General features: G+C 43.4%; 1 protein-coding gene across 5 annotated transcripts in view; it reads left to right on the plus strand.

The window, feature by feature from the left end:
• The window catches only part of RGL1 (ral guanine nucleotide dissociation stimulator-like 1), a 299547-nt gene extending 286705 nt beyond the window's left edge, over window positions 1–12842 (plus strand). For all 5 annotated transcript variants that reach the window (XM_011995346.1, XM_011995343.1, XM_011995345.1 and 2 more), the window contains 3 exons: window positions 918–1172; window positions 6689–6803; window positions 10408–12842. In XM_011995346.1, coding sequence (XP_011850736.1) covers window positions 918–1172; window positions 6689–6803; window positions 10408–10595 — 558 coding nt within the window. In that variant the 3' untranslated portion in view covers window positions 10596–12842. The remainder of the gene's footprint in view (window positions 1–917; window positions 1173–6688; window positions 6804–10407) is intronic.
• Window positions 12843–13546: the final 704 nt, after the last annotated feature.

Consider the following 13546-nt stretch of genomic DNA (forward strand, 5'->3'; position numbering starts at 1 on the left):
GTGTACAGTTGGCTCTACTAGCAAATGTGGAAAGTGGTGAAGCTGCTTAAAGGCTGTATTTCCCTTGAGCAAGTCACTTTTATGTTCTCAATCTTATTCTCCTCGTCTTTATAATGCTCTGCATTTTGTTCACAAGACAGTTGTGGAATTAAAATGGGATAAGATATATGAAAGCTCATCATAAGCCCCACAGTGCTAAACATAGCAAGGTAGCGGCATATTATGTTGATTCATCTTCTTCTTATCAGCCACAGGCTGAGCCTTGGCCATGTTCTTGCTCTGGGAACTCGGTAGTGGGAATCAGCTTGGGTTCCTGTTCTAGGAGTGCTGTCAACTAGCTGTGTGGACCTGGAGCCCCAGTTTTCTCCCTGGGTCTCAGGTTCCTCAGCAGAACAGGTATGGGACTAGTTGATGTCCAAGGCCTTTCTAGCACTAATATTCAATGCAGAGCCATATAATCTGGCGTACTTCTCTTAGAAACTTCTAAAAATACAAAACTTTCTCTCCCACTGCAAAATCTGACTGCAGTAGGACTGAATCAACTGTTGGTAAGGCTTTCCTCCAGCCCGGTAAGCTTCTGACTTCTTTGGGAACCCATATTGCCTCCAGTTTCTGGTGTCGGCTGCCACCTGCTGGTTAACTTCCATAAGAACAGCTAAAACCTAGGGAAATAAAGAGAGCTGCTCTGCCTCACGTGGTTATAGAGTGACTAGGTCACACTGAGTCACCGATAGGCATCTACCACTGATGGGGACTCGAGTACTTACACCAGGAATGAGATACATGTGTGCTGTGGGCTGTTGTGGAGGAAATAACTGCAGTCTATCAGTCTTAATATCTACCTCTGCTTTGAAAATTACAAAGCTGTTGACCAGCGTTCTAATCTGTTTTCTTCTGGGGTGTGTTTACTCTTCCAGCTCTCTGAGTCCTCCTCATCCTGTTCTTCTATCCATTCCATGGACACAAATTCCTCAGGGATGTCTTCCTTAATGAACCCCCTCTCCTCCCCTCCGTCCTGCAACAACAACCCCAAAATCCACAAGCGCTCTGTCTCGGTGACATCCATTACCTCGACTGTGCTGCCTCCTGTTTACAACCAACAGAACGAAGACACCTGCATCATCCGCATCAGTGTGGAAGACAACAACGGCAACATGTACAAGAGCATTATGGTGAGGAGCAAGCCCTGACCCAGGAGCGGGCTTCCATTTAGATTGTGTGTCTGTGTCTATCAGCCGCTCAGACTAACCGCCCTAAATATGCACACACAATATTAGCATATACATATATGCATTCACACAGAAGGGATGTGTGTCAGTTCCAGGTCTCCCTGGGCATAGATGCTGAGTGATGTATGTATATAAAATATATATACATATGTGTGTACACACACAGTGTATATAGGATATAATTTTCACATCTTAAAGAAATGCTAAAACGTGTTTGTTTAGGTCAGTATTAGCCTTTTGAAAATTCTCAATTTGGGTGACTGTGTCACTGTGCTCCAAGGAGTATGCCACTGCTTCACACGTTTCTGGAAGCCTTCCTATGGAATTATATGTCTGGTTTTATCATTGAATTTCCACACATTCTTAGCAGTGTACTCCCCTGATGGCAAATTTTTGTCATTTAGTCATTTGGATCAAACCTAGTTAATAAAGTGGATGATCAAGCTAGAAATACAGTTTGGGTTAATGAGCAATGATGCTTATAAAATGAGACCAGCCTTTTTGAGCTTCTTGTAAAATCTGTATGTTTCTGAGGACAATTACAAAGATGTTTTTAATAATGGCCGTCTTTTGGGAATACACACAGAGCCTCTCATGGCAATAACCTCGGGTATGTAAGGTCTGGTATGTTTATCACAAGAATATAAACTCCTTAGTTTATGGGAGATAATCGTGTATAGAAATCACGTTATCCTTTGTAGCAAAATCCCACAGCTAATTCCACATCTCTCCTCATCTTTATGACTCGCCTCTTTGAAGGCACACTGAGTGCTTACAAGCTCAGGTCTGAATGTGGCCTAAGTGGTATGGAGGCTCCACATAAAAGCTTTGCTAAAGCATTTATTGAATCAACAAAATATCAGACATTGTTTACTAGTCATTAGATCAGGCTTGGGGGATAGGGAGATGAGTGAGACATTTCTACCTTTGAGGATGTTTTAATCAGAAAGGGAGCTCACAAAGCATTATTCCCAATGTACGAAATAACAGAGCCAAGATCGGGTTGTAAAGGGCCTTATGGCCCACACAGAGGAGTGTGTTAATCCTGCAGGCAATAGGGTCTTGTTGCAAGTTTTTAAGTAGTGATGGGATTTGCTCATTAAGAAAGTCATGGCATTGTGTTTGCTGGAGTGTGGGGGTAGATTGGAGGTGGGGAAGCAAGTTAGGAAGCTGGTATCGTGTTCCATGTAGGAGAGGATAAGGGCTTGAATGACGGTCATGTGGCTGGAGATGGTGAGGATTTTTGAAAGCCTTTGATGAGGTAGAATTGTAGAATCCATTCATTTAGTTACCAACTTTTTGGTTACTGTTGTGGAGGACTAGAGGCTGTCTGGGCAGTTGGTGGGTCTGTGAGATATGAACTACCAGAGCAGGATATTTCAGGGACGTTGAAATCAGAGGTACCAGTATGACATCAGATGGCATTGTCTGATAGATGGTCAGAAACATGGGTGCAAAACTGGTGCTGAGATCAAAATTGGGAGTTGTCAAGCCCCACAGGGGGGATGCGGTCTTGCGAGAGTGAGTGTAGGATGAGGCAGAATGCAAGTGGTAACGCGGGAGCGGCTAATAAAGGAGCACCCGAGAGGTAGAGGAAGCACAGGGAAGCCAAGGTCCTCCATGTGGTTACTGTCTTCTCAGCATGGTCTGTTCCCCTGGCACCTCTTACTTGCGCCAACCAGAGAGAACTTCCACTGTGTAACTCTGCGGTGTCTCTGAATTGTGGCATGGATTTGTACACCAGACAGTTATGTTTTGGGACTTGCCTGGTCAACGTGCACTCTGCTCAGTCTGGGGAGGGCTGTGAGTGGTTGAACTGCACGAACCCCTACTGCCCAGGAGGAGTCATAGGTTGTGCATGCTGTCTGAGTGTTGGGAGGGTAGTGAGCAGAAGATCCCCTGCCCCCTGCCCGGAGATTCCTCCTTCCCCAGCAAATGGGCTGCCTCTGTGAGAATCACCTCTCCTGCCAACCCGTTCCTGTGGCCCTTCATATTTCACCAGGTGGTGCCCCTCCCCTTTCATGAGAATCCTGCATGTGTCACAGGCTTGATCTGGAGAGATGACACAGTGCTCTTGTGCTCTTGTTTTCATCGTTAGGCCTCTCAGGAGAAACTTGGCTCTACAGGAAGTCCCTTTGTGAAATGTATTATGCTGTGTGCTGTTGACCAGAGGATGGAAATAAATCAGTCCAGGTTCAGGGGAGACTAGCAGTTCTCAAACTTTTTGTTTTCGGGACCCCTTTGTACTCTGAAACAGCATTGAATATTCCGAAGAGCTTCAGACTATGTGGGTTGTATCTGTTGATATTTACCACATTAGATATTTAAACTGAGAAACTTTCAAAGTGTTGATTCATTCATTTAAAATAACAATAATGGATACCTTGCATGTTAATGTAAATTTTATTTTTTAATGAAAAATATCTATTTTTATCCAAAAATTATTGAGCGAGAAGAGTGGCATTGTTTTCCATTTCTGTAAGCCTGTTAAAATGTGAGTGAGACTGGCTTTGCTTTGTTTTGTTTTGTTTTGTTTTGTTTTGACTGTGAGTGCAGTGTACTGAAGAATACAGTGACAGCTAGTAGACTTGTAGTTAGGAGCCACTGTACCGATTTGTGCTACAGTGCCAGCACTTCCGTCCACCATAGCTTCTGCAATACATGCAAATGTCCACACAAAGAAAAGACAAACAGCATCTTAGTATTGTCATGAAAATAATTTTGGTCTCATGGTTCCCCTCACGGATTTCAGGGCCCCACGGGCCAGAGATTGCACTGAGAACTGGTGGCCTAGAGGACTTGCTTCGCAAGAGCAACTCATGTCCCTGGAATCCGAGGCCCTTCCATAGAAAGTAGGAGAGACAGCAATTAGCCCTTGTAAAATTACCTCCTCAGTGACCATGGAAAAATGTCTTCTACCACCGAGCCCATCACTCTTTCAAAATGATCTTTCTCTCCATTATGTCAATCACAGGGTCAGTCTCCCAAAATCCCTTACACAGGGAATGCAGTATTTCTGTCACAGGAAAGTCAACGAAGGTGACACCAAAGCGTCGTTCAGTACTGTGCGTTCAGTACAGCAGTCACTGGCCCTGGGTGGCGATGGAGCGTTTGAAATGGGAATACTCCAAATTGAGATGAGCCGTGAGGGTAAACTCTATGCCAGATTTTGAACACTTAGTACAAAAAAGTAAAATACCGCGTTAACAATTTTTGTACTAATTATATATGCTGATGTAGTATTTGGGGTGTTCAAGTTAAATATCACTTTTTAAAAACTTTTTTTTTTTGAGACGGAGTCTCACACTGTGGCCCAGGCTGGAGTGCAGTGGTATGATCTTGGCTCACTGCAACCTCCGCCTCCCGGGTTCACGCCATTCTCCTGCCTCAGCCTCCCAAGTAGCTGGGATTACAGGCACCCACCACCACACCTGGCTAACTTTTTTGTATTTTTAGCAGAGACAGGGTTTCATCATATTGGCCAGGATGATCTCAAGCTCCTGACCTCATGATCCACCCGCCTCGGCCTCTCAGAGTGCTAGGATTACAGGCATGAGTCACCACACCCATCCTAAAAACTTTTTAATTGTGGCTGCTAGAAACTTAAAATGACATATGTGGCTCACGTTTGATACCTATGAGTGCTAGTTCCGTCTCTCCGCATAAGGATGCCCGCTTGAGCTGGGAATCCTTATTGTAATCATCAGTTCCATTCAGCATGGCTTTCATGGTACAAAGTAATAAACACCCAAGGGAAAGCCCTTGGTCATCTTGTCCTCATTTGAACATACCTGGGGAAGTTTAAGGTAAGGAGAATGCAGGTAGCCTGGCTGGGTCATATAACTTACCCACCTTAGCCTGACCTGCATCCCTTGAGGAGAGATCTTCTCCTTTAGCCTTCTGCTACTAGTTCAGTGTGACCCAGCTTTGGGTGCATTTTCTTCATACTATCAAAAAGCATGTGTTCCTCATTTAGAATTTTGTGTGCACCTACTTTTCCTTTGTAAATGAATATGCCAGATGTTTTGGTATCAGACACATGAACAAGATCTTTGCTGCTTACAAGGACCCCTTTGTAATGCACATTGTGTATTGAATCACAAACACCAGCTGCTGCCGCAGATCGGAGCCAGGCATCTCGGCACTGCCATCCTCAGGCACACAATGGCAGTTTCTTGGAGGAAATGAGGCTTCTGTATGTGTCGAGGATGGTCGTAGGGGGCTTTCTTTCTATAGTTCTCTTGCCCCCGGTGAGAACAGCTTTTTATTTTTTAAGTAAGAATAATCTGAGTTTTCATTCATTTCTTTCAAATTTAAAGAAATCACCCAAGATATGGTACATAAGTCTGCTTTCTTTTCATGTTGCTCTGCACACCCTGCAAATAGTTGGGTGGCAGGCAGAGAGGTGAAAGGGAGAACATCAGAATTGGGAATGAGGGAAACCTTTAACTTGTGCTTTTAAAACACCTACAAGTTCATGTTTATTGAAGCCTAATTTGCATATATTTACATATGCAGATCTTAAATGTTTGATTCTTTGAGTTTTAATAACTATATACATCTATGAAACTACTACCCCAAATCTTGATAAAGAACATTTCCATCTCGCCTGCCAGATTCCCTGTGCCCTTTCCAATCAATCCCCTCTTAACCTAGAGGTTCATTTTCTAATGCCACAGATTCGTTTTTCCTTTTTTTGAAAGAATAGACGCCACTGGTGTGTAATCTTTTGTGTCTACTTTCTTTTGCCCAAGAAGATGTTTGTGAGATTCGTCTGCATTGTTGCATGTGCCAGTTCTTAGTTCCTTTTAGTTGCTCAGTAGGAGTCTATTATGAATGTACTACGATTTATTCTCTTTTCCTGTTGATGGAGATTCAGATTGATTCAGTTTTTAGCTATTGTGAATAAATCCGCTATGAATGTTTGTGTACAAGTCCTTTTGTGGACATATGTTTTTATTCTGCTTGGTAAATGCCTGGGAGTGGGACTGCTGAATCACAGGTTCACCTGTACTTTTTGAAATGGTCAGTGGGCAGAACTGTGACTGTTTTTATCCTGTGGGTTGTAACCAGTGCCATAGAAGCAGTTCAACATGGGAGGATAATGTTGGGCCAGGACTAATAATGCTTTACATTTTTCACAATTCCCTCATATATATTCTTTCACGGGAACTTCAACCACTGTGGAGGAGATTAGCAAGGAAAGTGTTCTCTCCATTTCAATAGCGGATGATGCTGCGACTCAAAGATTAGGTGACTCGCCCATCATCTGTGGCTACTAAGGGTAGAACCAGGACTAGAAACCAGGGATCCTGGCTCTTGGTCCAGTTCCAATTCCACAAGTCCATTCTTTCTGGAAAGGCATCACAACACAAGATGGCAAGAATGAGAGGGTCAGGAGAACTCCCTCAGGAAATGTGAAGCTAAGTACTTTACAAACCTGTTCATTGTCTTTGCAGTTGACGAGCCAGGATAAAACCCCTGCAGTGATCCAGAGAGCCATGCTGAAGCACAATCTGGACTCAGACCCCGCTGAGGAGTACGAGCTGGTGCAGGTCATCTCGGAGGACAAAGGTGGGCATCTTCCTGAGACAGGCGTGTTCCTTCCCAGGGCAGGTGGCTAGCACATGTCCACAGCGCTCCACACTTAGAAGGCAGAAAATGGATACGTACTGTTTTATCGGGACCTCGTGGTGGTTTTTGATAGCGCAATGGTGAACAACCGTGCCATCACCTCACTTGTAGAATTAAGTATCTCAAAGCCCTCCCTGATTCCCCAGCTCTTGTTTTTCCTGCAATTTTGACTAGTATTTCTTCTGCCCAGTCTTTCTGAGCTCTTCAAACACTTTTCTAGGAAGAAGTGTCTCCCTGCGCCAGGAGGCAGAGGGTAGGGGAGTCTGTTGGGCATTGCAGGTGGCCACACACCTCCTTTACCCAAGAATGTGTTTCTAAGTTGTGTGTGAATCTGAAATTTAGCAGTTCCTATAATAATTTCTCATCGTTCCAGTTAATCATGTATGAGAGTTATTTTCTTTATTCATGATCAATTTAAAAATAACACAAACCTCTAACTTGAAGGTTATTTAACTCACATTTATTGAGGCAAAGAATTGGTAATCTATGAAAGGCTTCAACATGCCTGGGAACATGTTATTTAAAGCAATATCTTTTATAGAAGACTTTTTGGGCAAATAATCACCTTTGCATGTATCTGTCTGCTAATATGAATTTGGGGATTGCATTTGTTGAGAGAAGAAAACAGGCTGGTAGATAACTCCTCTGTACTTTGTCACTTCACAGACAGTGACTGTCAGGATAGGTCTCTTCTCCAAGTACAGAAGGAGCAGCAAATATTGTTGACCAAAGCCAACCCTTTCTGCCACCAGACCCCAAACTGTCCATTGCAGCCACCTTAAGTAGTCCTCTGCTCACCAACAAGCAGCGTCCCCTATCAGTGAGAAGCATTCCCCAAGCTAGGCTCTAGGATCAACATGTCACCCCGGGCTCTATCGCTGGGTAGAGGAGAGTGGCTGAAATTAGAACACTACCTTCTCCTAGAGATTAAAAGCTACAGCCTCTGGGAAAATTCTTTTTCAGTTTCCTCTTGGAACTTTTCTCATTCATTCAGCTGAGGCTTAGGCTGTGGGGCAACACTTTCTCAGTTATAACCTTTTAATGTAGTTATAGTTATAATTCTAAGCCTAAAAGATGGTCTCAAGTTGTACCATTTTGCTTACAACACGGCACTAAGGTGAGGCTGGTGGGTCTAAAGGTCCGGGAGTCTCGAGGGGTAGCCAGGACCCAGTGTTGCCCCTCAGCTGTGTGATCCTAAATGCAAGCTGCTGGACCCCCTGGGCCTTGGTCCTTAATTAGAGACAATACCCTGCTGGTTCTTCATATGTCACAAGGCGATTCTGAAGATAACAAGAAATCATGTACCTGAACTTGGGGAGATGCTAAATGATATATAACTGTGAGGACTATTATTACTGACCCACGAGTATGTGGGCAGCAGCATGGGACACTCTGAGGGGGTTGTTCTCCACTGCGCCTTTGTGCACAGAATGTACAAGAGTCACTTGGAACCTGCTCATATCAGTCTTGCTGTTGGATCTCACTGTTTGAAGTTGAATTAAGACTCACTTTGTCCAGTTTTACAACCATATGCCTCTGTGATTGCCTCCCCCACCCCACTACCACGGAGCTAGACTTGTACATTTTACCTTTTTAAATTCCATTTGTTTTTTTCAAATGCTCATTACACTTGAGTGCTAAATACTGTATACTTTCTTGTGGCGATTCCTCAAGGATCTAGAACCAGAGATGCCATTTGACCCAGCAATCCCATTACTGGGTATATACCCAAAGGATTATAAATCATTCTACTATAAAGACACATGCATATGTATGTTTATTGTAGCACTATTCACAATAGCAAAACCTGGAACCAACCCAAATGCCCATCAATGATAGACTGGATAAAGAAAATGTGGCACATATACACCGTGGAATACTATGCAACCATAAAAAAGGATGAGTTCATGTCCTTTGCAGGGACATGGATGAAGCTGGAAACCGTCATTCTTGGGAAACTAACACAGGAACAGAAAACCAAGCACTGCATGTTCTTACTCATAAGTGGGAGTTGAACAATGAGAACACATGGACACAGGGAGGGGAACATCACATGCCAGGGCCTGTCGCGGGGTGGAGGACTAGAGTAGGGATAGCATTAGGAGAAATAACTAATGTAGATGATGGGTTGATGGGTGCAGCAAACCACCATGGCACGTGTATACCTATGTAACAAACCTGCACGTTCTGCATGTGTACCCCAGACCCTAAAGTATAGTAAAAATAAAATAAAAAATAAAAATAAAAGTGAGGCTGGGCATGGTGGCTCACACCTATAATCCCAGCACTTTGAGAGACCAAGGCAGGTAGATCATGTGAGGTCAGGAGTTCGAGACCAGCCTGGCCAACATGGTGAAACTCATCTCTACTAAAAATACAAAAAAAATTACAAAGAAAAAGAAAAGTAGCCAGGCGTGGTTGCGGTCGCCTGTAATCCCAGCTACTCAGCAGGCTGAGACAGGAGAATCGCTTGAACCCGGGAGGCAGAGGTTGCAGTGAGCTGACATTGTGCCACTGCACTGCAGCCTGGGCAGCAAGAGCGAAACTCCATCTCAAAAAATAAAATAATAATAATAATAATAAATAAATTAACAAATAAAATAAAATAACATAAAACTGAGTCAAAATAACTTTGCTTTGATGATTTCATATTACACTTGGAACAATCCTTGTTCGAAAATTACAGATGTCTAGTTGGGAATCATTGAAGTTGAAAATAGTTTAAATATTAAAAGATACATAGGAAGGGGAACATCACACACTGGAGCCTGTCAGGGGGTGGGGGAAAAGGGGAGGGAGAGCGTTAGGACAAATGCCTAATGCATGCAGGGCTTAAAACCTAGATGACAGGTTGATAGGTGCAGCACATGTATACCTATGTAACAAACCTGCACATTCTGCACATGCATCCCAGAACTTAAAGTAAAATACAGTAAAACAAAGATATGCATGTTCAGCACATGTATCCCAAAACTTAAAGTAAAATTAAAAAAAGAAAAAAAGATACACACTTTCCTACATGGGGAATAAAATACTCGTTTGACGGGATTACTTCCAAAAAATTTTAATATTTCAAGTAGAATTCTGGAGTGCTGTAGATTTTCTGTTTTTTCCATGTCATTGGATTCTCTTAGTCTTTGAGAAAATCTGCATACTGGTGTGGGAAATGGACTGCAAGAGAAAGGAAACCTGAGTTCAAATCCCAGTTCTGCCATTCAGTAGCTGCCATCTTGGGAATTTTCTTGAACTTTTCTTGGTCTCTGTTTCCTACTGTACTTTTTTTCTAGCTTTAACATTTTCTATTGGAACATGTAGTTCATGGAGTGAATTTCTAAAATCTCATTTGTACTAATTTTTAGAATTGGGATTGAGAAGCTGGGGTCAGTTTTCGGGGCGGTGGTGGTCACTGTCTGGTTCAGGTCACGTTCCAGACACAAAGGGCCATAGTCCCATTCTTGTGTCTGGGCGAGGTTTAAAGCTGCCATTGCCAGTGCTGAGCGGAGCTCCACAAGCTGACCACCTTATCTTTCCTTATCTTTTTCAGAACTTGTGATTCCAGACTCAGCCAATGTCTTTTATGCCATGAACAGCCAAGTGAACTTTGACTTCATTTTGCGCAAAAAGAACTGCATGGAAGAACAAGTGAAACTGCGTAGCCGGACCAGCTTGACATTGCCCAGGACAGCTAAACGGGGCTGCTGGAGTAACAGACACAGCAAAATCACCCTCTGAAGGGAGGGACCAATGGCCCCTTGTTTGCCAAAGGCAGACAGGCCGGGGCTGAGAACAGGCTGTGGTGATTGCAATTACCATCCAGTGTTCCAGGATCATTGGTGAAGTCAGCAGATATTTATTGAGTTCCTGTGGCGTGCAGAGCACTATGATAGGCATTGTGGGGAAATTGGAAATGAATTTGACATGAAAAGGATGAATGATTCACTGATTCTCTTTGACTTATTTGAGACTAAAATGCAGAATTACCCACATTTAAAAAATATATATATGCACACATATTTGGTATGCATGTGTATATATATGAAAATATGTAAGAGGAACTTTAGGGGATAGTATGGACTATGGAAAAACAAATTTGCACAATGGCCTGGGAAGCTGAGGTCACTTTTTACAGGGAAATAGAAGAAACTGAGAACCTAGTCTCGTATCTTCCGAGTGAATGGAATCAGTCCTGGGAATAGAGAGTGTCCTTTGTGCCAGTATTACAAGAAGCCCAAACTTTATTTTTATAAAGGGAGAAGATGACTTTCTCAATCAAGTGCCATCAGATAAAAACAACTGCAGAGGCTGGAACTGCCACAGGCTGCATGAAAGGCCACTTTGAAAAGGGTTTGGATGAGCTGGTGGCCTTCAACCTCTGCCTGCATCTGCCGCTTTCTGCTACCCCAGGGAGGCCAGGAGGAGCTTCGGAGGACCATTGCCCCACTGGTCTAGCCATCACGACACCTCTGGAGGTGTCAAGCTCCTGAAACAAGCTCATTTCAGTTTCTGGCAACCCCGTGTATTTCTGTTTTTCCCTAAAGAACATACCATAATCATCGCACAAATAACCATGTTCTTTGGTAGTGAAGCCAGAAAAGAAAGCGCGGAAAGAATGGTGACTCATTTGGACTCTTACCTGTCTTGGAATGTCACTACTTCATTGCCTTCTCTGATTGCCTTTTGCATGTAAAACTATGTGTCTGGAGTCTTTTGCCATCTGGATCCTAGTACCTCTTTATTATGTGCAATTTGTTCCTCAGGTGTGGAAATTTCTACTGCAATTGACTACATTTGGTTAGTTTGAGCTTGTGAAAGATTTCTGAACAGTGATTGCCCTGTTAGTAGCCCCGCAGAAGATGTTTCCTGCTGATAGCAGCATCCTATTTTACTTATTAACTTTTATAGCATTACTGTGCCTAGTCATGGGGAAAGAGATGGGGCTGCATTGATTATCTGACTCATTCGTCTAAGAGGTACATTCTTCCAGATGGAATCAATAACTTTGGTTTTCAGGTTCCCATGCTTGCTATCACAGTATCACTGTTAAGTGACATTTTTGTCTCTCATAACACCATCACACTCTTCCTTCCAAGTCTGAGCTGTGCTGGGGTTTGAACTAAAAGCCATATGTGGAATATTGACATGTGTAAGAAGCACTTTCAGAATGTTGTCCTTTTTAAGAAATGATTCTCAAAATAGCAGTTTTTATTCCAAAAATAAAGAGAACAAACCCAGAATATGAAGTGCAGATTGTAACATGGAGCTATTTTTTTCCTAATCCAGTAATACAGCTCCTAACAGTTGTGCGGGATTTGTGTTACGTAAACAGCCATGTGAATTCTGCAAGAAACACCAGGGAAAGGTTAGAGATTTGTGGCAATGGACCGAAGAACAGGCCAGGAAGTCCTCCGATTTCCTTCGGTCTTTCCAGGAGATTGGACTACACATTGTAAAGACTGGGTTTCAGCTAGTCAAAAGCACTTTCTTCTGTTTTCAATGCCTGATCAATTTGTGCTTCTGTGCTTGTCGGAGAGATGGCCAGGGTGGCAGCCCTCATGCAGGTTGAAGTACATGTAACCCCAGCCTGATATTCTTGGTGTGAAGGTCGAAAAGAAAATAGAAGACCATTGGCCTGGGTGAGGGTGTGGCCACCAAGACATAAGTGTTGTGCCCCTGTGCTCACCCTGTGTATTTATACTGTATATGTAGAGTCTAGATTTATATACTGCAATGTAAAAAAAAAATATATATATATATTTACCTTTTTTAAAGACAATGGAAATCCCAAGTAGCTAAAACTTAGCCTCATTTATTTAATGCCACTTTAAATTGTCTTAAATTTGTTTCCTGGTGGACAGCCGGGTAATGCTTTTAGCTGCTCGCATGCTTGTCTTTCTGCATCTCCATCATCTGTTTACCTTTTGGTTAAACTAATAAACTAGTTTGGGACTTGGCTGGCATGTGCTGCCAGACCCAAAGGGATTGTATCTGGATTATTAACCAGGTGGGTTTTGGGTTCCAGGTGTGTCAATAAGCTTTTGGGAAGCCCAGTGGATCGGTTGGAGGAGCACAGGGAAAGCCAGTGGCCGAGTCAGGTGGGATCCTTCCCACTGGCAAGTGTCACGAGCCTTTGGGGGGAAGAATGACTTCCTTAGGAAACTGCAGTCAGAGATGATGCCTTTGCTGCATTGCTGTCGCCCAGGCTCTGTCACCCAGGCTGCGGTGCAGTGGTGCGATCTCGGCTCCCTGCAATCTCTGCTGCCCAAGTTCAAGCAATTCTCCTGCCTCAGTCTCCTGAGTGGCTGGTATTACAGGTGCACACCACCACACCCAGCTAGTTTTTGTATTTTTAGTAGAGGTGGGGTTTCACCGTGTTGGTCATGCTGGTCTTGAGCTCCTGACTTCAGATGATCCACCCATCTCGGTCTCCCCAAGTGCTGGGATTACACTGCACCCAGCATGGGGACACTTAATAAAATCCAACTTAGAGTGAGGGTCCAAGTTAGCATTTTGTCGCTTTTCTGAGAGCCTTTCCCCGCTTTTTGTGATGGATACCACCTGCATAGTTCTTGAAACCACCTATGGTGCCCTGGAACCCAGGGGGACCTCTATGGAGGGAGGAAAGGCATTCCTAAAAGAATTACACTTGAAATCGTTTTAAACTGATCCATGCAGTTTCCCCAAAG

Source organism: Mandrillus leucophaeus, unplaced genomic scaffold, assembly GCF_000951045.1.
Source record: "Mandrillus leucophaeus isolate KB7577 unplaced genomic scaffold, Mleu.le_1.0 Scaffold484, whole genome shotgun sequence".
Taxonomy (NCBI): Eukaryota; Metazoa; Chordata; class Mammalia; order Primates; family Cercopithecidae; genus Mandrillus; species Mandrillus leucophaeus.